This window comes from Ursus americanus, chromosome 14 (assembly GCF_024610735.1).
Source record: "Ursus americanus isolate L20-20 chromosome 14, mUrsAme1.1.p, whole genome shotgun sequence".
Taxonomy (NCBI): Eukaryota; Metazoa; Chordata; class Mammalia; order Carnivora; family Ursidae; genus Ursus; species Ursus americanus.
Window position 1 is genome coordinate 61,962,859 of NC_142140.1, and position 23,685 is coordinate 61,986,543.

Below are 23,685 nucleotides of genomic sequence, written 5' to 3' on the forward strand. Positions count from 1 at the left end.
GGCCGCTGGAGCGTGTGCGGGGCCCCACCGCCCTGACACCTGAGATCACGGGCGGGACGAACGGGAGGGGCTCCGCGCAGGAAGGGGGTGGGGACCACCCTCTCTGCGGGCCGCCGACACCCCCACGCGGAGGGGGCGGCGAGCCGGGGGGCGGAAGCAGGGACGCGGCGGGGTGGGGGAGGGCGAGCCAGCCCGGGCCGGGCGCCCACCTCCTCCACGCGCCGCCGCTCCTCCTTCTGCTCCTCGATGCGGCGCTGGCGCTGGTGCAGCAGGTGCTTGATGTGCGCCTCGGGGTCCCGCTGCTGCTGCTGCTGCAGCTGCTGCTGCTGCTTCAGGGCCTCCGAGTTGCTCTTGTTCTCCTGCTGCAGCCGCAGGAACTCCCGGCGCAGCGTGGACTCCCCGGGCACGTTCATGATGGAGCTGGGTGCGGGGCGGCACGGCGCAGGGGTCAGTGCGTGTGCGCGGGGGCAGGGCCCGTCGCCCCCGCCCCCCACCCCCCCCCACCCCCAGCTCCTCCGGCACCCGGGGCGGGTTCTGTGGTCTCCCCGGCTCTGTGCCCCCTACGCCAGGGCGCACGGCTGCCCCTCAGCCGGCGGTGTGGCCCACCTGGGCTCGCCCTCCTCTCCGTGGCTGTCATCCTCCTCCTCGCTGCCGCTGTACTCATACTCCGTCTCCTCTGCGGGGGGGGGGGGGCACTGCTGTTCCTTCACCCAGCGCCCCACACCCCACCCCGACCTAGGGAACCTTCCGCGGGGATGATCAACACGGTCTGCGTGGCGGGCCGCGCACCCGGTCCCCGTCCGCCCCCTTGGAACTTGGGCCCCTTGGAACTTGGGCCCGGACAGGACGGACGGAGCGGGGGTGGGGGTGGGGGTGGACCAGACGCCCCAGCCATGGCGCAGCGCACGCGCACAATGTGCACTTGCGGCCGCACCCGCTCACCATGGAGCCTCTCGGCCTATAACAGGGTGGCCCCGGTTGGGAAGGTTGCCTGGGATCCGGGGGGCTGGGGGGGTGGATGAGGACAAAGGCCTATGGGGCTGGGAGTTTGGGGAGAAGGTCTCCTCGGACCGGGAGGCCTAGGCGCTGGAGGGGAGGCGGGTAGGGGCGGGAGAAGCCGGGCTGCGGAGGAGGCCCTCCCTGCTGGCCAGCCACCTCCCTGCTGGTCCGCTGACCTTTCTCGCCTCGCTTCTTCCGGGAGCGGTCGATGTGGTCCTTGAGCTGGATCCGGACCTGCCGCTCCGTGGGCTGGTCGCGGATGAACGGGAACTTGAGCAGCTGCTCGGTGGGCGGGCGGCTCAGGTAGGTCTTGATGAGACACGTGTCAATGAAGTCGGTGAACTTCTTAGACCTGGAAGGGAGAGAGCTCACACTGGGACGGCCCCTCGGAAGGGGGAGGTCACAGGCGCGAGCGGGGAAGCATCCGTCCAAAAGCCACCTGGGTTTTCCCATGGTCTTCTCCGCGTTCAAAGCCCCGCCTGGCCCCACCCCTCTGTGGTGCAGACCCTCACGGATCGCAAGGGTGAAGACAGGGGGCCTGGTCCAGGGACCTACCATTTCTTGGACTTGAGTCGGGGGGGTGGGTTCCGTGGGATGAGGAAGAGGGCTCGCATGGGATGCATGTCGCACAGAGCTGGCACATGGGGGAACAACATGAGTCCCTCTCGCAGCCATGCGGAGAGCTTCAAGGAGCCCCTCCCACCATGACCTCCAGTGACCCACCCCCCCAGCCCCTCTGGGGCTCCCTCCACTCCCAGGCTCCACACTTACGGGGGGCCCCCTCTGCCATCTCGATGGCTGTGATTCCTAGAGACCAAATGTCACTCTGCAGAGGGGAGAGAAGGAGGGACAGGAGCATGTCCCTAACGGCCCTCCACACCCACCATCCTCTGCACCCACCATCCGGGCCTCTTCAGGGCCACTTTCTGGTCTGCACCCCTTCCCGAGGCCCGGCTCCAGCAGACCCCACCCCTCACCGCCAGCACACCACCACACCTTCTCTGTGTCACCTGGCCCGTCCACACCCCCAGTGTCTTCAATCTACCCACCACCCCATCCCTGTGCTGCCCCGGCTGCCTCCATGCCCTGCCTCCTCCTCCATACCCTGTAATCGTAGGTGGCGTCAGGGTTCTCGTCACAGGCGATGACCTCCGGGGCCATCCAGTAGGGGGTCCCGATGAAAGTGTTCCGTCTGCCCACAGTGCGGTCCAGCTGCGCGCTCACCCCAAAATCCACTGGGAACACACGGAGGGAGGGGTCATAAAAGAGGGTCTTGGCGCTGGCAGGTGCATGCCCCAGAGGCAGCGGCGGTCCCTGCCTACCCAGACATTCCCTGACATCTCTGCCACCCCATCCACATCCCGAGCAGCCTGACCTGATCTCCCTGCATGGGGGGGGGGGGGGGGGAAGCAATGTGAAAGGGCCAAGGGACAGGAAGGAGGGGCCAAAATATCCCATCTCCCCAGGAGGACCTGCCCAGCACCTGGGACAGAGGTAGCAGGGGGGCAACTTCTGGAGTGATTTCTAGCAGGGGAGGGGATGGGAAGGGCAGGAGCAAGACTCCCAGCCTCTCTCATTCTGTCTTGGAGGTCAGGGGGCCGCATCTGCTGTGGAAGGAACTGGCTTACCTAGCTTAACCTCGGCATTCTCTGTCAGCAGCACGTTCTGCCCCTTGATGTCTCGATGGATCACTTTGTGGGCGTGGAGATGGGCCAGACCCTGAGGCAGGAGGGCAGGGGAGATCAGCCCTGGTGCTGGAGGTGTGCGAGAGCGAGGGGAGGGGGAGATGGGGCTGGGCTGCAGGGGCGGCCCCTCCCCACCCGGGAGCCCAAGTGCCCGCGGGGCGTGTCCTCAGAGGAGCAAACCCTGGAGAAGGCCCGGCAGCTGCAGGGGGCAGGTATGGTGCCCAAGGGCCCTGTCCCTGCCCCCCCCCCAGCCCCCCAGCTGCCAGAGTTCTCCAGCACTGGCCTCCGCCTCCTCCCACCCCTAACCCGGGCCTCCCTAGGGCAGGGAGGGTTATGCCGGGGGCGAGGCTGCACCCACCCGGAGAATCTCCCTGCAGATGTAGGCGATGCAGTCCTCCTTCAGGGCGTTCCCTTTCGTGTTCTTCACCAGGTCTGTCACGGAACCAGCACCACAGAACTCCATCACCAGCTACGGCCCCAGGGACGTGCAGGGAGTTGGGGGGAAGCAGCCGTCAGGCAGGGCCTCCTTCCCCGCCAGCCCCCTGGAGGAGGGCCAGAGGCCTTGGGGCCACAACTGGGGTGAGCCGCGGAGCAGGGGGGAGCTGAGGAGAGGAGAAGGCTGTGCAGGCGGGAAGACAGGGCACGTGGGGCTGAGGGAGACCGTCTGGGTCCCAAGGAGGAGCCCAAGGAACCCTGGAGACTGCAGACAGAATGAGGTGTGTGCGCATGGTTTCCTGGGCGAGGGGCCCGAGGCTTTCGTCGGCGCCCTGTGGGGACCCACCGCCCGAAGCCACAACGGCAGTCCCAGAGTGCGGGCTGGCAAACTTTGGCCGGTGAGCTAAGCCTCGTTTTTACATTTATACATGGTTAAAAAAAATCAAACTAAGAATCCTATAAAATCCAAGTTTCAGTGTCCTAAATAAAGGCTTCTGGGGGCCCACCGACATTCCGGTCCCCGTTCATATGCGCATGCCTGTGGCTGTTTCGGGGCTCCGCGGGTGCGGTGAGGAGCCGTCACAGGCCGTACGGTCCACAGAGCCCCGAATACCTGCTGCCCAGCCTTCATGGCAAAAGAAAAGTTGGGCAACCCCTGACCGAGGCAAGACAGGCTAAGAATGATTGTCCAGGCCGGCCTGAGACAGCGCAGCACGCCGTCAGCCAGAGAGCTGCAGGAGGGGTCCTGGGAAGACCCCGGCTCGAACCGCGGAGGCCGGGCCACGTCAGCGCCCCGGGCACTGGAGCCAGTCCTCGTGTTCCACTGTATTTTCCAAAAGCCACTTCTGATGCAGAAAGGCCGGAGGGAATGTGGCACTCGCACATGCAATAAAGGGAATTTGTATGCCGCACATCTGCCCCACCCAACAAGCCCAGGGGAAGGACAGGGGTCCCGCGTGTCCAGCAGGGGGCGCCCCGGCTAGCGCCTAGCCTCTGGTCTCCCCGGATCCCCCTTCACCGGCCGGCAGGTAACCGGGGCAGCGTTGCCGCGCTTCCTCTGGGCATATTCTGTGTGTGTGAGCACCCTGGAAACGGGGCCGTGACTCACGCCTATCTGCGCAGAGTACACAGAAGGTGCTCAATAAGTACTTGTCTGGCAACTGGTGGGAGGGGAGACCCAGCATGAGCCCAAGCCCGCGTGCCACGCTCCCTGGCACTAACTCCCGGGGGCTGGGCTGTGGAGCAGAAAGGGCGAGGCTGGGGAATGGGCCCAGGCCCGGGAGGGCAATGACTCTCAGGAATGTTCTGGGCCCGGAGGGATTTGGGGGAGGCCCAAAGGAGCCACAGCGAGCTCTGGTTAGAGAAGTCATCCAGAAGGGCTTGCGCTCTGCCAGGAGGGTCTGAGCCCTGCCTCCGCACACGGTACTTGGGGCCGTGGACACACACACCCCCCACCGAGCTGTGCGGGCGGGGGGGGGGGGGGGGGAGGCAGGACTGACGGACTCACCTGCCCCAGCATTTGCTTGGTGACAATGCTCCCTGCTTAGTAAGTGTGGGCCACACACAGTGTGAGCCCCTGCTCAGGGCACGGGCAAACCCCAGGACCCCGGGGCTCCCCCAACACTCAGAGGACAAGAGGCCACAGTGTGAGAGTCGGGAGGCTGTGTAGACTGAGGGAGGGCTGGGGGCCGTCTCACCCAGAGCTGGTCGTCATTCCCGGGCGGGCTCTTCTTTATGAAGGCCCCGTAGTAGGTGGCGATGTTGCGGTGGTGAGAGTATTTCTTCAGCATGTTGATCTCCTGTTTGATCTCCTCCTCCTCGTCCTAGGAGAATGGGAGGGCTGAGCCCGGGAGCCCCCAGCCCTCCTCAGTGCCCCAGCCCGCCCTCTGCCCCCACTGCTGCCTACCTCCGTGACGTCCATGACCTTGATGGCAGCCAGCTGCCCAGTCTTGACGTGCCGACCCTGCGGGACAGAGAGGCGGGCGTGCAGGTCTGAGGCTGCGTCCAGGGACGGCATGAGTCCGGGACAGGCCGTGCCTTCTGTTTTCTGTCTTAGAAAGTGTCCCCATGGTGACTGGACACTTCATTTATGGGTTAGTCACAGGGGCAGGCAGAGGCCTCCAAGAACGACCATGGAGCCTGGACTCTAAGCACTCAGCTGGATCAAGAGGAAGGGTCTCTTCTCCTAAAACAGCTGAGGGAGGTGAATAAGGTTCACCTTGGTCCGGACTTCCCACAGTTTGAAAGCTAGAGCGGGGAGTGAAAGAGATGCTCTCCCCCTTGGAGGGAGCTGGGGGGCTGGGGGAGGGGCTCTGCCTCTCTGGCACCTTCTATGTCAGACACACTGGCTCATGCTCCCCCCTCCCCTCCGGGAAGCCTTTCCCAGAATCATCCCCGTCCAAGCCTTTTTATTATTATTGGCAGGAAAGAATACAGAGTTGGGATTTTAGGGAACTCTGGGACACCCAGAAGGCTGAACGGCCTGTCGATGCCCCATCACCAGCGCTAATGGAGAGTAAATTCTGGAGTATGTCCCTGCCATTCTCCCTCCTCCCCCCTCATCCCTCGGACATTCCTCCGGGAGCCATCCCAGCCTTGGACAGGGAAGTCCAGGCTTCCTGGGGAAGGGGGGGGCAGTCCCTGGGTCATTTTTGCCCTCAGCAGTCATTCAAGGCCCCAAGCCCAGAGAAGCAGTAGAACGCAGAGCTGCTATCTCCATGGCAACAACCAGGCTGGTGATAGGGGAATGGGGGAGGGGGCGCACCTTTCCCCCAAAGCTTACAGGGTGGTCCCTGCGATCCAGGAAACAGCCCCTGAGATGCAGAGACTGGTGGAAAGGCCTAGCATCATGTCGGGAGATGCAGAAGGCAGGCATGTGCCCTGGGGTCTCCAGCTCTGGGGACAGCATCCACCTGGAACATCTAACGTGCCCCTCCCCCTCCTGGTGGGACCCATGGGCAGGCCTGCCCAGGCTAAAGCGACAGGCAACAGACAGGGGCGGCCCCCAGAGCAGAAGGCCAGAGCTCTGGCGCCAGCCCTGCTGCAGGCCAGCTGTGGGAGCCCGAGAAAACCACTTCCCCTCTGCGACAGGTCCTGGGGCTCCACCAACACCAAGGCTGGGCCTCCCTGCGGTCTCGGAAGAAGCCAAGGCTTCACCTGTGGCCTGAGCTCTGCTCTGAATTCCCAGGTGAGCCCCGACAGACATGCACACACATACACACGTGCACACACACACACACACACGCACAGATACACACATGCACATGGACACACGTGCACACAGACACGTGCACGCACGCACACACATGCACGCACAGATACACACACACGCAGAGATACAGGCACGCATGTACGCGTGCGCACACACAGCCACTCTTGCCACTGCTCACACCTCACCCGGCTCCAGACCTGCTCCTGCTGCACCCAGGACTCATGGAGACTCCGTGCACAGGCCAGCAAAAACACCCCACGTCCTGGGCTTCCTTCCCCCATTACTTCCACCCTCCTTGCCTCTCCCAGGCCCTCGCTCCCCTCCCCCAGCCTCCCCCCAAGTCCTCAGACCCAGGGCCGATCCCACCAGCCCTCCTGAGGGCCCCATGGAGGAGCCTCACCTTGTACACCTGTCCATACGTTCCATTGCCGACCACTTCCACCAGCTCGAAGATTCCAGCAGGGTCCTGTGGGGAGGGAGGAAGAACAAGGGGAGAGAGGTATCCAGTCAGATGAGTGAGCACAGGGATATTACAAGGGGGCTTCGGGGGAACCCAGACCCAGCTGTGGTTCTCGTGGATTGGTTCAGAGTTCGTGTTCTACAGGAAAAGTCAGAGGAAGGGGAGAGATGACGGCAGTGGGAGCCCAGCTGGCCTTCTGGGCACGCCCGGGATCGCACAGGCAGCAACAGACTCTGAGAGTCTGCGGCCTCTGCCAAACGGCAATGCCCGAGTGCGCAGCGCGGGAGCTGGGGTCACCAGTAAGCGAGGCGAGGCCCGTGAAGAGCCTGAGACGGTGCCCAGCACAGAGTGTGTGCGCGGTAAGAGGTAACCAGCGCTGTCAGGACTTTTTAAAAGCAGGGAGGAGAAAAGCTAGCAGGAGGCCAGAAATCCAGAAGCTCCCTCCTCCTGCTTCTTTGCAGACCTCCTGGGCAGGAGAGCAGGTGACAGAGGGGGGGGCCGCTGGGAGGGGAGGGGGGACAGAGCGTTGCCGGTTCCTGCGTTCTGGAGCCAGGCGGTGCCAGGAGGAGAGGCTCCAAGGGCTCAGACAAAGCCTCCAAAGAGGCTCATCGCCTGCTGGACCGAGAGCAAGCGGCCGGCACAGCTGCGGGGAGGCCACCCGCACCCTCCGTTTGGGCCTTCTTTTGGAGACAGAGAGGCCGGGAGGCGCAGCCCTACCCCCTCGGCCACCTGCAGGCCTGGCAGGCGGGGCAACACCACCGAGAACACACTGTCCAGGCAGCACCTGGGCCTTTGGGCTGATCATCTGAAAAGTATATAACCTGAAACTCCTTCCTCCCGATTTTGAAACCCAGGCTGGGATTTCTGGGAAACAAAAGAACCCTTCACCGCTCCTCCACGGCCACCAGCAGAGGAGCCTAGCGTGGACGGGACGGACGGCGGGGAGAACCCAGCCCGAGGCTTCTGTAGGGCGTCCTCACTGGACGCCAGCTGTGCCCACTTTCCCGGCAAGGGGACCTGAAGGCCTGGCCGCGCAGCCCCCTGTGTGTGTCCCCTCTCAGAGCACGCGCCATCGTGCACCGTGTCTTTACTCGCCTGGAAACTCCCGGAAGAAAGTGCCGGAACCCTCTTCGCTCAGCGGCGTGTCCGGCACCCAGCCCGGGGCCTGGGACGCAGCAGCCCAAGAACAGCCCTCACCTGCTCCAGGGAAGCTCGGGGGAAGTGTCGAGAGGCTCCCCGAGTGCTGCCCAGGGGCCTGGGCTGACCCGGCCAAGAGTTCTGTGATTCTGCGTGCAAGTATTAGGCTCCAGCCGAAGTTCCCCAACACAAAAACAGGCCGACAACAAAACCACCTTGCGCAGGTCTAACAAAACAGTGGGAGAGTGTCACAGCAGGGGGACCGATGAGAGTGGCCAGGAGCCTGGACCCCGCTCTCTTGTCTGCCTGCAGTCCCCCAGCCCCCCAGAAGGGCTCAGCCTCTCGGAGGCCTCCGAACTCGGACTGTTGGGCAGTCATTTCTTACGTCTGCTCCGCTCTTTCCGAGGCGGACAGAGACAGGACAGGGACTCTGGTCGTGAATTTCAGGAGGCTCCTTGTCTAACAGGGGAGGATGGGCCTGGGAGTCCTAACCATGTTCCCGCAGGCACCTCAGCTCAGCATGGACGGTTTAACTCTGTGATCTCAGACCCGAACCCGCCTCCTCCTCAGATGTGTGGGAAGAAAAGTCCTTGAGGTAGACACAATCCCCAGGTTCAGCTTTGCAGCTCCAAGCTGGTTTCCTGACCCGCAAACCAGGATGGCCGCACCTCCCAGGAAGAGCTTTCCCGAGAAGGAAGCTGAGACCACGCCTGTGACGGGTGTCATGATGCCCAGCCCCCTGCTCAGAACGCCGAGGCTGTGCCCTCTGCCAACAGCAGGACCATTTCCACACCCGTCGCCCATCCCTTCTTTCCTCCAAATGTCCCTGTTCGCCTCCCTCTCAGCTCCAGGGTGCCCCCGCCCCCGGGCTCGTGCCTCACCACGCCTCCGTCCTCGGCCCACGTTCACCCTCCCGACCTTCCTCTTGTGCCCAGAGCCAGCCTGGCCCCCGCAGCTCACAGAGGAGTCCCAACACCTCAGTCTGGTATTCAGAGTTGCCCCATCGTTAACCAACCAATAAATATTTTCTGAGTGAGTGTCTACACCCACCCTGGGCCCGCCTACGCCCTAATCAGGGGAAATCTGTAAAGCAACTTTCTCCTCTTTCATTTACCTGTTAAACATTTATTGAGCACCAACTAGGTGACAAGTCCTCAGTTAGGCGCAAACAGAGCTCGACAACACGTGTGCACATGGAAGGTCCAGGATGGACCTCGTGATTGACAGCCCAAGTACCCTGACGCGGACAGGCGGCAGTACAAGATTTTATGCCGAAAGAGCGAGCGAAGGCCCTCGAGCCACCAAGAAGCTGCCAGGCAGAGTAGGGGCCCCGCGAGTGCCCTTCTAGGGGGTCCTGGGCACCAGCTGTGTCCTGAGTGAACATTTAAGTGTTTGGGGCCTTGTCCTGCTCACACAGACAGAGGTTGGACTGGGTGGAAGGTCTGTTTCGTGGTTTCGGGGACAGACTGAAGCAGGCCGGCATGTCAGGTGGGCTCCTGGAGGAGACAGGGGGACGGAGCCGGGCTTGGCAGGCTGGGTCTGCAGTCAGCTGGCCCCAGGAAAGTGAGAGTGAGGGGACCAGGCTGGGCTGGTGACGGCAGTTTGGTCTGGACATTGAGTTTGCAATGTTAGGGGACGTCAGGTGGTTAGAAACAAGGGTCTGGAGACAAAGACTGAGAGTGGACACAGGAGACAGGCATCCAGGGAAGGAAGAACACAAGAGCCGGCCTCTCAGAAACAGCCCTGTGCTCCATGCTGGACGGCAGGACAGACGGGCACAGAGGAAAGCAGCACCGGCCCCAGGCTCAGGGGAGCACGGGAACCTCTGCGGGGACTGAGGCCGGCGGCGGGTGCAGAAGGCAGGTGGCGGCGGGGCTGGAGGGGCCGCAGGCCAGGAGAAGTGGGGCCCACGGGCACAGCGCCATCTGGGGAAACTAGGCTGAGCGGAAGGGGAATCAGATGATGGGGCAGCAGGGTCAGACAGAGGGTTTCCAAAACAGGAAGGTCTCCCCTGCCTGTGGAAGGGAAGACGACAAAAAGACAGGAGATTGAGGAAGCCTGCCGAACGGATTTTTTAGCCTGTACGTAAACTGCGTCCCCCGCGGGGTTACGTTCGCGATTCGGTGCGTCTGGTTTCTCCCTTACACACCTGAGGGTTCAGAGGGCCCCATTCCAATGCACGGATTTATGCACAGATCTGGCTTTGCGTGTGCCCTTCAGACGTGTGCCTGTCCGCAAGCCTGGGGGCTCTCTCCGCGGAGGGTCTACAGGTGCCTCTGCAGGGGTGCTCTGTGCGTGGGAGGCCCCAGGCAGCCTGGCCTGCCCCCCGCACGCGGGCCTGGCTCCAAGACAATGTGCTAGAAGCTTCCGCCAGCCCTTCCTCTGGCTGCTCAAACTGTTGTCAGCCATCAGGTTCCTGTCTAGCCAGACGCCGGGAGGCGGGAATGGACGGGGATAAGGCTGCGGATAACGAAAGAGAGGAGGGAGAGAGGACGGGAGGGACTGAGAAGAGACACTGGTCTGTTGAGGCAGGAGGAAGATGAGGGAGCCCCAGGAACGGCTGGCAGCCTTGACCTTAATGACCACATCGGGGGGAAGACCACCTGCTCCGTGGGAGCGGGGCCCTGAGTGAGGTGGAAAAGCTGGGGAAGACAGGCCTTCAGGATACACGAGGGTCACGTGGGAAGACACCCTGGGACCTGGCTCCCGGGATTCCGAGGCAGCACGCAGGTCTGGGGCGAGGGGCCGAATCTGTCTATGAAACGGCCCCCCATCGCCTTCCCCGGGTGACTCTACTGTGGGTCGGTCCGGGGCCTCATTTGGAGAAACCCTGCACGTCAGGGGGGTACTGACAGGTGGGTGGGGTGCAGGCCCCCCGGCAGCAGCTTCTCTGTGAGATGAACTACCATCCCCCTGTAACGGCCCCACGGCCCCTCCATCCTCACAGACTCAACTCACGCCTACTTTTCTCACGTTCACACGCCGACCCTGCCTAACGATGAGCTTTTCCTGTCCGCCAAGCCAAATCCTGTTTGTTTCAGGAAGTCTTCCCCGGCTACCCTAGCCCACCCCAAGCTGTCCCACCCATGAATGTCAACCTCGGTTTCACGAATTAATCTCACGGTGCAGACTGTGCGATTGAGTTTCTCAAGAATAGGACCACATGGAGATGTGCTTTTCTTTCAATAATCTGAGAGCAGGACGAGGCTGTTGACTCCTGCCACATCTATTCAACGTCATAGTGGTGGCTCTACCCAGCGTGATCAGGAAAGAAAAAGGAAGAAAAGGCATTTGGGTTGGAAAAGAAGAAGGGAAACTATCTCTGTGTGCACATGACATAATCACGTGTACAGAAAAATCCTAAGAAATCTACTAAAAATCAGAACCCATCAATGAGTTCAGCAAGGTTGCAGAATGCAAGATTAATGAACAAAAACCAACCCTATTTCTATGTACTGCAGTGACTAATCCAAAAATGAAATCAAGAAAACAATTCCATTTAGAGCAGCACCCAAAAGAATACATTTAACCACCGAAGTGTCAGACGTGGACACTGAAAATATGAACATTGTTGGAACAAGTTAAAGACCTAAGTACATGGAAAGATTTCCCATGTTCATGGATCAGAAGACTTAATATTGTGAGTCTCTACCGATCTGGTGCACTTGTATCAAAATCCAAGTGGGCATTTTTGCAGAAATTGGCAAGTTCGTCCTAAACATCAGACGGAAATGCAGGGGATCCAGAAGAGACAGACAATCTTGAAAAGAGAAGAACAAAGTTGGAGGACTCCCGCTTCTTGATTTCAAAACTTACTACAAAGCTACAGTAATCAAGACAGTGTGATACTGGCATAATGATAGACACTTGCATCAATGGACTAGAATGGAGAATCCAAAAATCAACTCTTTAATTTGTGGTCAACTGATTTTTGACAAGAGTACCAAGGTAGTCAAGTCTTCTCAACAAATGGTGCTGGGACAACTGGGTATCCATCTGCAAAGGAATGCAGCTGGATCCCTGTCGTGTACCATATAAAATTTTAACTCAAAATGGATCACAGACCTAAAAATGTTAAGAGCTAAAATCATAGAAATCTTTTTCCCCCCGCCCCCAAAACCATGGAAATCTTAAAAGAAAACACAGGAGTAATCATTACCTCGGATCAGGCGATGGTTTCTTAGAAAGGACACCAAAAGCATAAACCACAAGAGAAAACAAACAAAAACATTACGTTGGATCTCCTCAAAATTTAAAACTTTTGTGCCTCCAGGGACACCATCAAGAAAGTGAAAAGACAACCCACCCAACGAGAGAAAACATTTTAAATTATATATCAGATAAGGGACTTGTATCCAGAATATAAAAAGGACTCCTTAAGAACAAAGTAACAATAGAAAGACAAATAGCCCAATTAAAGGGTCTGAACAGACATCTCTCCGAGGGCCCAGAGTGGCCAGCAAGCACACGAAAATACGGACATCGTTAGTCATGAGGGAAATTTGAACCCAAACCACACAAGATCCCACGTCACGGCCACTAAAACGGCTACCATCACAGGGACGGACAATGACAAGCACTGGGAGGAGGTGGGGAACCTGGAGCCCTGGCGCACCGCGGGTGGAATGTAAAATGGCTCAGCGACTTTGGGAAACAGTGTGGCAGTTCCTCAAACTGTAGGACCGAGAGTTACCACGAGACGCAGCAAGCAGATGCCCAGGAGAACTGAAAACACATGCAGCGCTCACAGCAGCATTAGTCACCCCAGCCCAGGAGCAGCCATACCCCAAATGTCCGTCAACTGGTGGATGGATAAATGTGATCCATGCACATGACAGGGTATTATTTGGCAAGGAAAGGGAATGAAGCACGGACGCACGCTAGAACACGGATGAACCTGGAAAACACGCTAAGTGAAAGAAACCCATCAAAAGGCCACATTCTGGAGGCACCCCGCGGGGGGCGGGGGGGGGGGGGTTCCGTCAGTGAAGCGCTTGCCTTCGGCTCAGGTCATGATCCCAGGGTTCCGGGATTGAGTCCTGCATCGGGCTCCCTGCTTCTCCCTCTCCCTCTGCTCCTCCCCACTGCTCTTTGTGTCTCTCAAATAAATACAAATCTTAAAAAAAAAAAAAAAAAAAAAAAGACCACGTTTTGTGTGGCTGCATGGCAGGCACATGCACAGTCGGAAAACAGTGGTGGCCTCCAGGGACTGGTGAAGGGGGGACGGCAGCGACGGCTAGTGGGTACTGGGTTTTATCTGGGGCTGGTGAAAACGTCCTGACCCTGCATAGCGGGGACAGCCAGCCCGTGAACACACTACAGTCCCCTCTACTGAACTGTGGGCTATGTGAGCTAGACATCAATAAAGCTGTTACTAAAAACACGCCAAGGGCGCCAGGATGGCTGTCAGAGAGCACACAACTCGTGATCCGGGGTTGAGTTCGAGCCGGACATCAGGCACAGAGATTCCTTAATAAAAAAACAAGAAAATTAAAAAAGAAAAATAATCCTAAGAGTAGCTCCCCCAGCACTCAATCAAGAATTTTGATCAGTGGGGCGCCTGGGTGGCACAGCGGTTGAGCGTCTGCCTTCGGCTCAGGGCGTGATCCCGGCGTTATGGGATCGAGTCCCACATCAGGCTCCTCCGCTATGAGCCTGCTTCTTCCTCTCCCACTCCCCCTGCTTGTGTTCCCTCTCTCACTGGCTGTCTGTATCTCTGTCGAATAAATAAATAAAATCTTTAAAAAAAAAAAAAAAAGAATTTTGATCAGTGACCGTCTCCACACTGAGAAAACGACCCTACGAACGGGGAAGGAGGCCCACAGAGTGCTTTTGGACTATTAACACATATGATAAGGTCCCGGGCCAACCACAAAATGATAAACCACAACCACTTTCAGGATTAAGAGTTGGGGAATTCGGTTTGTATTTCGGCTCTGCTGCTAACAGGCTGGGGGCAAGTCATTTAACCTCTGTTTGGGGGCAAGTCATTTAACCTCTCTGGGTTCCCTTTCGGCAAGATGAGAAAACTTCCCAGCTCTCACTCTAGGACAGTAAACGCTCCCGTGCACACTCCAGAAGCTGCCGGCCTCCGGGCTGTGTCCTCACGTCCTGGCTGGGCGTCAGGAAGACCGCAGTGAATACTGAAGCCTCCCTTTGCGGTAAGGATGCTGGGCCTGTCGGCTGCTTCTGCTCTCGGGGAGACCTGTGGTCCACAGCAGGTTAGTAGTTAAGTTTTCGGGGAGTCAAGAATGACACGCAGATTTCTGACTGCGCAGGGCACAGGCGCCCCCAACACTGCAGCGGTCAAGGGTCAACCGTACTTTTGCCGCATAGGGAGTGCGTAGGGCGACGGTCTGGGCTGCTCTCTGCCACTCCCGAGACCTTCCGGACCGAAGCGTTTACATACATTACAACTTTAGAAAGTGTCCAGGGGACAGAAAAGACGTGGACGGCGTCGTATAAATGCCGGAATCCCATACTGATGAGCGGGGCTGGGAGACAAGAGCCAGACCCCCTCAGGGAGGTGCGCTGCCGGCAGAGCCGGGTTATGGGGCGCTGTGCCCCCCCCCCCCCCGTTGCATGGCATCCCGTACGGTTCATAATCACACGTGTTCGCATATGAAGAGGCGGCCGCGGTGCCGGGGCCGTCTGCCCCACACCCAGGCAGTGCCGCCGTGCACCCACTCGGGACGCAGCTCACGCGGGACAGCGGCCCCTCGGCCTATTTCCTCTCGGCACCACACGTGTCTCTGAGTGCACGGGAGCGACTCAGGGGCCCCTTAAATCTCCCTTTAAAGACTTCACAGAGTCAGTGACCCCAGCCTCGGCCCCAGGACCGCTCCAGCATCAGGCGCGGGCTGGGGGCCCAGCGCCGGGGGGTCCTTCCCAAGGTGCCGACTCGCCCCTTCATCACGCCTCCACTGACCAAGAGAGAGCTGGGCGCGCACTGGCCTTGGCTCTTTCTCCCCTGCTCCGCGGGCCCTCGAGGGGCTCCCAGTACCCCCACAGCTCCTATCTGGAGGAAGGACAAGGAGGGAATGGCGAGCAGAACTCTGACAATCAGCAAAGCAGCCAGTCCGGGGCTGGGGGCCCAGCACCGGCTGACATCTTCCTTTCTCTTCCCCGAAGCCCGGAGCCGTTTAACGCGGTAGTGGGACAGGCTGAGATGAGGTTCGGTATGAAGGCTGTGGCCGCATCCCAAGAGAAAACGCACCAGTCGGTTCACGGTTGGGTTCAGAGGCTGCGATGTGGTGGCAGTGGGGGCGGTGGGGATACGAACTGCAGCTCGGGCTTGCGGGAGCAGAGGGCCAAGGCTGTAGGGCAAGGACGGACAGACTAGCGTGCAGGGACCCAGAAAGGGACAGGAAGGCTCCAGGTTCCCTGCAGTCTGGGGGGAAAGGGGTGGGTGACAAAATGGGCAAAGAGGGGCAAGCACCTTAGGGCAGGGGTGACATTTCCGGGAAGTGGCCCAGACCTGGCAGGGTTGAACCCTGGTTTCCGGTCCTGTTCACTGACAACAGGCCTCCTCCAGCGTCCTTCAGACTTCCTGTGTCCAAAGCGGGGAGGCACTCCCGCCGCATCTGCCCTGCCTGCAGATGGAACCCCTGGGCAGTAAAGGGTTTTGTGAAGTCCTCTAACGATGCAAGCTGTTATTACCAACATTAGCCACAGCTTTCCTAAGTGCCTGTCACACAGGGCCTCCTTAAACCCTGGCTCTGCCTTCTAGGAGCTTCTAAGTCAGACTCCAGCACGGAGAGGAGAGAACGAATGCGTCCACAAGTCACATGTGGTACGACGTGAGGCCTAAGGCCAAGGCGGGACAGGGAGGTGTGATGGGAAATGCACCCCCGACTTTTCTGCTGACCCGTGGGTCTTTTTTTTTTTTAAGATTTTATTTTTTATTTTTTTAATTTTATTTTTTAAGATTATTTATTTATTTATTTGACAGAGAGAGAGAGACAGCCAGCGAGAGAGGGAACACAAGCAGGGGGAGTGGGAGAGGAAGAAGCAGGCTCATAGCGGAGGAGCCTGACGTGGGGCTCGATCCCATAACGCCGGGATCACGCCCTGAGCAGAAGGCAGACGCTTAACCGCTGTGCCACCCAGGCGCCCCAGATTTTATTTTTTAAAAGTAAGCCCTACGCCCAACTGGGGCTCAAAGTCACAAGCCCAGATCAAGGATCGCGTGCTCCTCCCACAGAACCAGCCAGGCACCCCCTCCCCCCACCGTGGGTCTTAGAGCTCACAGAATTTCAGAGCAGGAAGGGTCTGTCCACTGAGAATTCCCAAGAGAGTCTAGGAGGCTCCAGAGTGGCAGAAAGAAGGAGACCCGTAAGGCCTGGGGAGAGAGATGAGGGGGGCTGGTCTGTCCTGCGCTGCAGGCCCCGCAGTGATTATTCATGGGGACGCGCCCTGGCAGGTCCTGAGGCTGGAAGCAGGGCCGGACCTGCCATCCTGCCCTGGACAGGAGGCGGGGCAGCAGGGGTGGGGGACAGGAGGACCAGGGCTCCACAGAGTAGTGGCAGACAGACGGATGGGGAAAGGGCTCTAGGGAAAGAGTGGGGAGCCATGGTCCACAGAGGGACCCAACGAGGGCACGCAGTAGAGCCTCGAGCCACACAGCTCTGGAACCTGGGAGGACCTGGGAGAGCCTGGGAGAGCCTGGGAGAGAGGGCTGCCAGGGCCCGGGGAGCCTCTACTGACAAGGTGCTGAGACTGGGCTGGGTGCAGCGGCCCTCTGTCCACCTCCCAGAGGGAAACAATAGGCCCATTTGCCTGAGCTCTTCCTGTGACCCCGAAGACCTACCCAGAGGGGAAGAGGGGCAAAGGCCATGTGTGGTATCAAGGTCCAGGCTGGAGAGGGGCCCTCCCCCTCCCCAGGGCAAGGCAGTGGGGCTCAGAGCCACTCCCACGACCCCAGCAGTCTCCGTGCTAACACAGAGGCTGCCTGCTGCCAAGCACAGGTAGCTTCGATGCCCTCGGTCCCATCGCCAACCACAGGACTCCCTGGAAGCCAGGGCCAGACAGGGGTCAGGCTGAGGGGCGAGGCTGGTGCCTCCCCGCAGCAGTCCAGGTCCCACGGGACACAGGCGCCCGGCGGCCAGCAGAGCCGTGGCGGGGGCAGAACTCCGGGTGAGGGTGAGCGCTGGCCGTGCAGCCATCCTCCAATGAGCCGGGAGCAGCCACGAGCGCCCACCTGCCGAGAGAGAGCTCTGCGGGCTGGCGGGTGTGCATCTGCGGGAAGTGTACGCGTGCGGGGGGGGGGGGTGGGGTGGGGGTGGATGGGGCCGGCGCACGAAGGGGCAGGGATCTCATCAGGTCACCTCTTCCTGACCCAGCAGAGACCAGGTGGCCTCCCCGCAGGAGGCAGCCCCGCCAGGGGAGCAGGTCTGGGCCGCTGGCACCATGCCCCATGCCCATGACGACGGGGGGGGGGGGGGCGGGGAGGGGGCGGGGAGTGTGCCATCGCCCCGCTCCTCCCAGGGAAGCAGGCTCCAAGCCAAAGCATGTGGCACAGGACATGCTCCCGGTGAGGAAGGAAGCCCCCCAGGAGAGGGGCACCAACCCCCATCAGCTGCAGAAACCCCTTCCTTCATGTTCTCTGCTGTCCAGAACCGGCCCTGCCTCCCATGCTGGGGCTGCATCCGGCCCTCGCCCTCGGATTCCTGGGATCCTGGTTCCCGCGGAAGGGCTGGCCCTCAGTTGGCGGCTACGCGTGCTTTCGCTGCTCGGTGGGAACGGAGCGTGTGGGGGAAGGAGCAGAGCAGGCTCTGGGAGCGCAGGGGACGGAAGGAACCGGGAGAGGTTTATGTGCTGGGGGGAGGGACAGTTTTTGAGTCTCTCCTCCAGAAAGACACACACGTGACTGGGACTCGCACGCACAGAGAGGCAGAAACAGGTCCAGACATGCTACACGCGTGAACACAAATACCACTCTAATGGGAAAGCAGTCAGAGCAGCGAGGAGGCTCCCCGCGGGCGGATGGCGGCCTCAGGCAGGGCCGGCGGGGCTGGAGGGTCGGCGGGGCAGGCTGGCGGGGCGGGCTGGCGCTCCCTCCAGACCCGAGGGGAGAGGGGAGCAGAGCGGGAGCTGGAGGGCGCTAGACGGAGCCGTGGGGGGAGGGGGGGAAGTGCAGGGGAAGTCAGCCCCAGGAGGGAGGGAAGGAGAGGGGGCCAGAGCACCAGCAGTGGGGCGGGTTCTAAAATGGCCACAGGCAAGGCAGGGGACAGATGGTCCCTTTCTGCGGCTGAGCTGGAGAAGTGGGGAAAGGGAAAAGAAAAAATAAATATCATCACAGTCAGAAATTTAAAAATAAACCCCAAACCCTAAAAGATAAACAGCTTGTGTCTGAGGTTCCACCTGCCTCCAGACTGTTCTGGGGGGGAGGGGGCAGCCCCCAGGACAGCCCCTGCCCTCCACCGCCCAGCCACGCCCCTGCCCAGCAGAATCCCTTCTGTGGCCTCATGCTTGGGGACACCGCAGTGACACCATGTCATTTGCACCTCAGACCTGCAGGGAAGACAGGCAGGACTTGTCAGCTCATTTTACAGATAAGAAAACTGAGGCTCCAAGAACTTAAAGGTCTGCTGCAGCAGGGACTCATGAGCTCATGGCCAATCCAAGGGGCCTTCCTGTGGCCCACGCCATGCTGCCCCCGGCCCCCAGAGCTCTGCCCACCCCCAGAGATTTCATTTGCCATCTGCGGGCCCAAGAGCCTCTTCTTCAGGCTCAGATCTGACCGCCTTCCAGCTGACCTCCCAGGCCTGGCTCACCTGGAGCCTCGCCAGCCGCACCTCGGAATCATTAGTTTCTTGCTGGCGTGGAGGCGGAGGGGCCCTGCACACCCTTGGACTTCTCTGGGCTCTTCTAGTTTGCCACACCCTTGCTCCCGCTGCGCTCTGCACCTGCTGTTCACTCCTCCAAGCACACTGCTCCCCGCCCCGGCCCATCCTGCAGGATGCTTCCCTGACCACCGGCCACCTGCTCCCACAGGAGCCTACGGTGGCACAGTCATGTTCTTGTGATTAACTCCTTAACTGTCTCCCCTGCTAGACTGTTCTTAGGGGTCAGGGCCACATCCGAAACCTGTCTGTTGAAGGAATATAGAAATAAAAGAAAGCTGGTGTTCTCTGGAAAAGCCTTCCTTTCTCCCTAGTGCAGTCAATGGTTTCTAACACTAGTTTTGGGTTTACCTCCATTCTTCCCAAATAATCCATGAATATTCACTTAAAAGCAACGCACTAGGGCAGCTGCTAAAAGCGAACCCCTTTTTGTCCTGTGAATCGGCATCCCATAATTTATATGCATGGTAATTAGGTACCTCTAGAAAGTGGACTTTCTTGAAGCAATGAACTCCTATACAGTTGACAAAACCCAAACAAGAACATGATTCTTTTAAGTGGGCTCCACGCCCACCGTGGGGCTTGAACTCACGACCTTGAGATTAAGAGTTGCATGCTCACCTGAGCCAGCCAGGCGCCCCCCAAACAAAAACATTAATAAGGATCCAAAGACTGTGAGAAGCCAGCAGGCAAGAAGAGATCCAGGGCAAGCGTCCTGGAGGAGAAAGGAGAAGGAGGCAGGCAGAGGCTAGGCCGGGTGAGAGGCGCAGAAGGCCCCAACCCAGAAAACAGCTCCCAGGAGGGTGAGAGGTGCGGGAGGACAGGGACGCCGCAGCCCAGCGGGAGCCCGTGTAGCAGGCAGGGCTAGTGTGTACGCGTCCCTGAGCCCCGGAAGGCCTGGAACCGGTTCTGAGGCCTCCATGTGACGGGGGCAAACCAGCAAGTCACTTCACCTCTGAGAGCCTCTCCTTGTCTACCCAACCCCATCACAAGAATTCTTGCATGTGAAACGTTTTGAAAACCACTAAGTGCTACAAATTTGCACAGAATCATTACGAAGAGACCGCCTTCCAGAGAGCAAGGGCGAAGTGTGTCAAAAGGCGACTTATTAACACTGGTGGTGTCCCCGGGATTTAGGGTGAAGAGTGGTGAGGAGAGGAGAAACCAGATCAAAAGCAGAACTGAGGGGAGGACAGGTGGAACATGGGGGTGGGGCACAGATTGAGGGCCCTGGAGGCCGGGCTGAGAGGGGCTGGGAAGAGGGAGGAAGGTTGTCCCTGTGGAAGGAGGGGGAGGAAGAGGAGGAGGAGGAGGAAGAGGAGGAAGGGGAGGAAGGAGAAGGGGGAGGAGGAGAAAGAGATAGAAGAGGAAGAGAAAGGGGAGGAAGGAGGAGGGGGAGGAAGAGGAGGGGGAAGAGGAAGAGGGGGAGAGGTGGAGGGGAAAGAGATGGCAGAGGAGGAGGAGGGGGAAGAGGGGGAGAAGGAGGAGATGGCAGAGGAGGAAGGGAGGAGGGGGAAGAGGAGGGAGGGAGGAGGAGGGGAGGAAGGGGAAGGGGGAAGAAAGAGGAGGGGGAGGAGGGGAGGGGCAGGAGATGGCAGAGGAGGGGGGAAGAGGAAGGAAGGAGGAGGAAGGGAGGAGGAGGAAGAGGAGGAAGAGGAGGGGGAGGAGGAAGAGGGGGAGAGGTGGAGGGGAAAGAGATGGCAGAGGAGGAGGAGGGGGAAGAGGGGGAGGGGGAAGAGGGGAGGGGGAAGAGGAGGAGATGGAAGAGGAGGAAGGGAGGAGGGGGAAGAGGAGGGAGGGAGGAGGAAGGGAGAAGGGGGAAGGGGAAGGGGGAAGAAGGAGGAGAAGGAGGAGGGGAGGAGAGGAGATAGCAGGGGGGAAGAGGAGGGAAGGAGGAGGAAGGGAGGAGGAAGAAGAGGAGGAAGGGGAAGAAGAGGAAGAAGAGGAGAGGGGGGAAGAAGGAAGAGGGGCAGGAGGAAGAGGGGGAGGAGGAGGAAGGGGGGAGGAAGAGAGGGGGAGGAGATGGTGGAGGGGGAGGAGGGGAAGGGGAGGAAGAGGCAGAGGCAGCAGGGGCAGCGGGGGCGGGAGGGGACCGCAAGCCCATTCAGCCTGGCAGACGGAGCTCTCTCGGAGGAGGACAGCACTAATCAGGGGCTGGATAATAATAAGGCTTCTCACGGCTGGTTTTTGACTGTAGCACAAACAAATCATTATACCTCATTGCCAACCTCCTCCTGGGGGAGTCAGGTGTCCGCAGATCCCAGGGAAGGGACAAGGAGACCTGTGGCCTGTCTCTCCCCTCACTGCTTCTAATTCCGGGGCTGGGGGTGGCACCCAGCTGGCTCAGCGGCAGAGCCACTCTTGAATCTCGGGCTCATGAGTTCGAGCCCCACACTGGGTAGAGAGAGAACTTTTAAAACATAATAACAAATAAATAATTTCAGACGGGAGGGCAACCAGGTGTGGTGAGGGGGGCCCTGGGGAGGGAACCGCCATGAGGGACAGGGGGGCATAGAAGGAGCCCGCGGGAAGGGCAGGAAGGGCAGAGGGCACAGGAGCTGAGTCAGGCAGCAGGGCAGGTGGAGGGCGAGGCCGGCAGGGAGGGGGAGGACTGTCTGAATCACAGACCGAGAAAGGCAGACCGGGGCTGTTCTTCAAAGGGCGGAGACCAGACCTTCATGGGCCCCACCAAGGGCCAACTCAGAGTGAACGACACAGCCGCAGGGAGGCAGATGACAGATGACACAGGAGAACTTCCTGCCCAGCAGGACGGAGCCAACAGGCTGCCCAACTTTTCCCGTGTCTCCTGGGGAACCTTCCCTGGCCGCGTTCCCGCGGTGCTGGGGCCTAGTGAACCAGTTCACACATTCGGTCAGCCAACACCGAGCGCCTGCTGGAGACCAACCACGGTGACGCACAGAGCGGCGCGCTCCTTCGCGGAGCTTGTGGGAAGCAGCCCTTCTGGAAGGACTAAGGCGAGGTCCCAGAGGCACAAGGAGCCAGGAAAGGCCTGCTGGGGGTACGGAAGACCCCAGACTCTGGGGCAGGAAAGCCTTCAATCTCTCGGCCCGGGGGAGCCCGGCAGCCACAGCCCCCAGGCTGGAGTCCAGAACCGAGCCTTTCACTAAGTACTCCGCAGCTTTCTGAACCAAGGTCCTGGGTCTCACATCCTAACAAAGCCAGGCGTCCCCCTCAGGGCGGCCAGGGTGAGGCCCAGTGCTGCCTCTGGGTGGGCCCCGACCTTCCACATGGAGGGCAGGGCGCAGGCCTCCTGACTCAGGGGCAGGACAGACAGGAGTTTCTCGTTCAGACACTAGATTGTGAAGCTGGTCTCTCTTCCAGGGAAGCAGGAGGCCTTTCAGGGGATGGTGGAAGGCTCTAGGGCAGGGAAAGGGAAGCCAGCCATGCTCCCACCTGGGGGCTCGGTGACTCACCCACCCACAGCCTAGTCTCTTTCCCAAACACCACGCCCAGGAGGACAGGCATGCCCACAGACCCCAGGAGACGCCCCTTCTGGGCCTTTCTCTCACAAGCACAATCAGGCCGCTCCCACCTCCAGCGAGCAGTCACCCACACGTCACCGACACTTCTGCTGAACCGTCACAGCAGCCCCATGAGATGGGCCTTCCAGGCCTCATTTGACAAAAAGGAGGCCTGGGGGTAGTCATGACCTTGCCAACGGTCACCCAGTAAGTGCTGGCACGAGGATGTGAATCCCACTCTGTCTCCAAGGCCTGTGCTCTTAGGGGCGAGTGACGACAGGGAAGGCCCATTAGTCCAGGCTCGGCCCAGCTCCCCAGGTCGGTTCTCACCTGGTCTGGCCGCTCTGCCCCCGGGCACTAGCAGACTCGGGAAACGGTCCTGGAGGGCACGCACACGGAGGTCCGTGCTTCAGAGAGGCCTGGAGACCTTCTGCTGAGCCTTCCCTTTATTTCGTGTCCTTCCCAGATACCCAACTGCAAGCCCGCACCCCAACTTGGCCCCCTGAGGTCTCTACGGTGGTGCTGGTGTTCCCCAGACAAGCTGGGACGAGGCCGTCCCGCCCTGGCCAGCCCCCGGCCCAGGCCCGTTTCCCTCAACTCCCTCCAGCCCAGCTTCACACGCACACTCGCCACCCGGTAAGCGTGCCTCTCCTCACGCGCAGCACACAGCAAATCACACATCTCACGCGCTCGTGTGTTTACAGCGCTGAGAACAAACAGCACGCCGGCTAGGAGGCACCGAAGCCTTCTAGGAAGGAGGAGAGGAAAGAAGGGAGGACGGACCCTGGGGATTGTGCGGTCCAGAAGCCCTGGGAGCGGCTCCGCATCAGATCTCCTGGATGCACGGCACCGCCCCCTGGGCCAGGCCGGGGCGCTCGAAGGGTACGAGAGCTACCAGGTGACTCCCACGGAGCCTGATTAAGAGCCACTGTCCCCATCCCCTCACTGTGCAAGCAAGGAAACCAAGTCCCAGAGAGACGACACACATCCCAGACACAAGAGCGGGACCTGCAGCTAGAACTGGGTCCCCCGGCTCCTGACGCCGCGCTCGCTGCGGGTGTCGGGACGCCTCAGCCCCACGGGCCCCGTGTGCTCAGGCCTTCCAAGAGAGCTCTCCGGAGACGTCACCTCGACCCCATCTGAGGTCAAGAGGCCAGCGCAGCAGCAGGAGCACCCTCGCCGCCTTGCGAGACACGCCTGGTCTGCAGAGAGCGCCCCTCGGGCCCCAGGCTGGCCTCGCGGGAGCCCCAGGCTGCAGGAGTTGGGCAGCGCGGCAGCTGGGAGTCCGATCCCCGACCTCCCGCGGGCCCCTCTACAAACGTAAGATGGCCTGCGCGTGCTCTGCCCTCCACACAGGCGCTGACGGCGTTAGACCGGCGGTGACGACCGGACCCAGGCCGCGCATGAGGCCGGACCACAGGGTGACACGCAA

The 23,685-nt window shown here is 60.3% G+C and overlaps 1 protein-coding gene across 10 annotated transcripts in view; it reads right to left on the minus strand.

The window, feature by feature from the left end:
* MINK1 (misshapen like kinase 1) overlaps positions 1-23,685 on the minus strand; it is a 43,598-nt gene that overhangs the window by 8,432 nt on the left and 11,481 nt on the right. For all 10 annotated transcript variants that reach the window (XM_087867512.1, XM_087867514.1, XM_087867513.1 and 7 more), the window contains exons 2-12: positions 6,731-6,796; positions 5,026-5,082; positions 4,817-4,942; positions 3,043-3,153; positions 2,628-2,718; positions 2,104-2,234; positions 1,771-1,825; positions 1,555-1,633; positions 1,176-1,351; positions 607-676; positions 210-420 (exon numbers count right to left, since the gene is read on the minus strand). In XM_087867512.1, the coding sequence (XP_087723638.1) occupies positions 210-420; positions 607-676; positions 1,176-1,351; positions 1,555-1,633; positions 1,771-1,825; positions 2,104-2,234; positions 2,628-2,718; positions 3,043-3,153; positions 4,817-4,942; positions 5,026-5,082; positions 6,731-6,796 (1,173 nt within the window). The remainder of the gene's footprint in view (positions 1-209; positions 421-606; positions 677-1,175; positions 1,352-1,554; positions 1,634-1,770; positions 1,826-2,103; positions 2,235-2,627; positions 2,719-3,042; positions 3,154-4,816; positions 4,943-5,025; positions 5,083-6,730; positions 6,797-23,685) is intronic.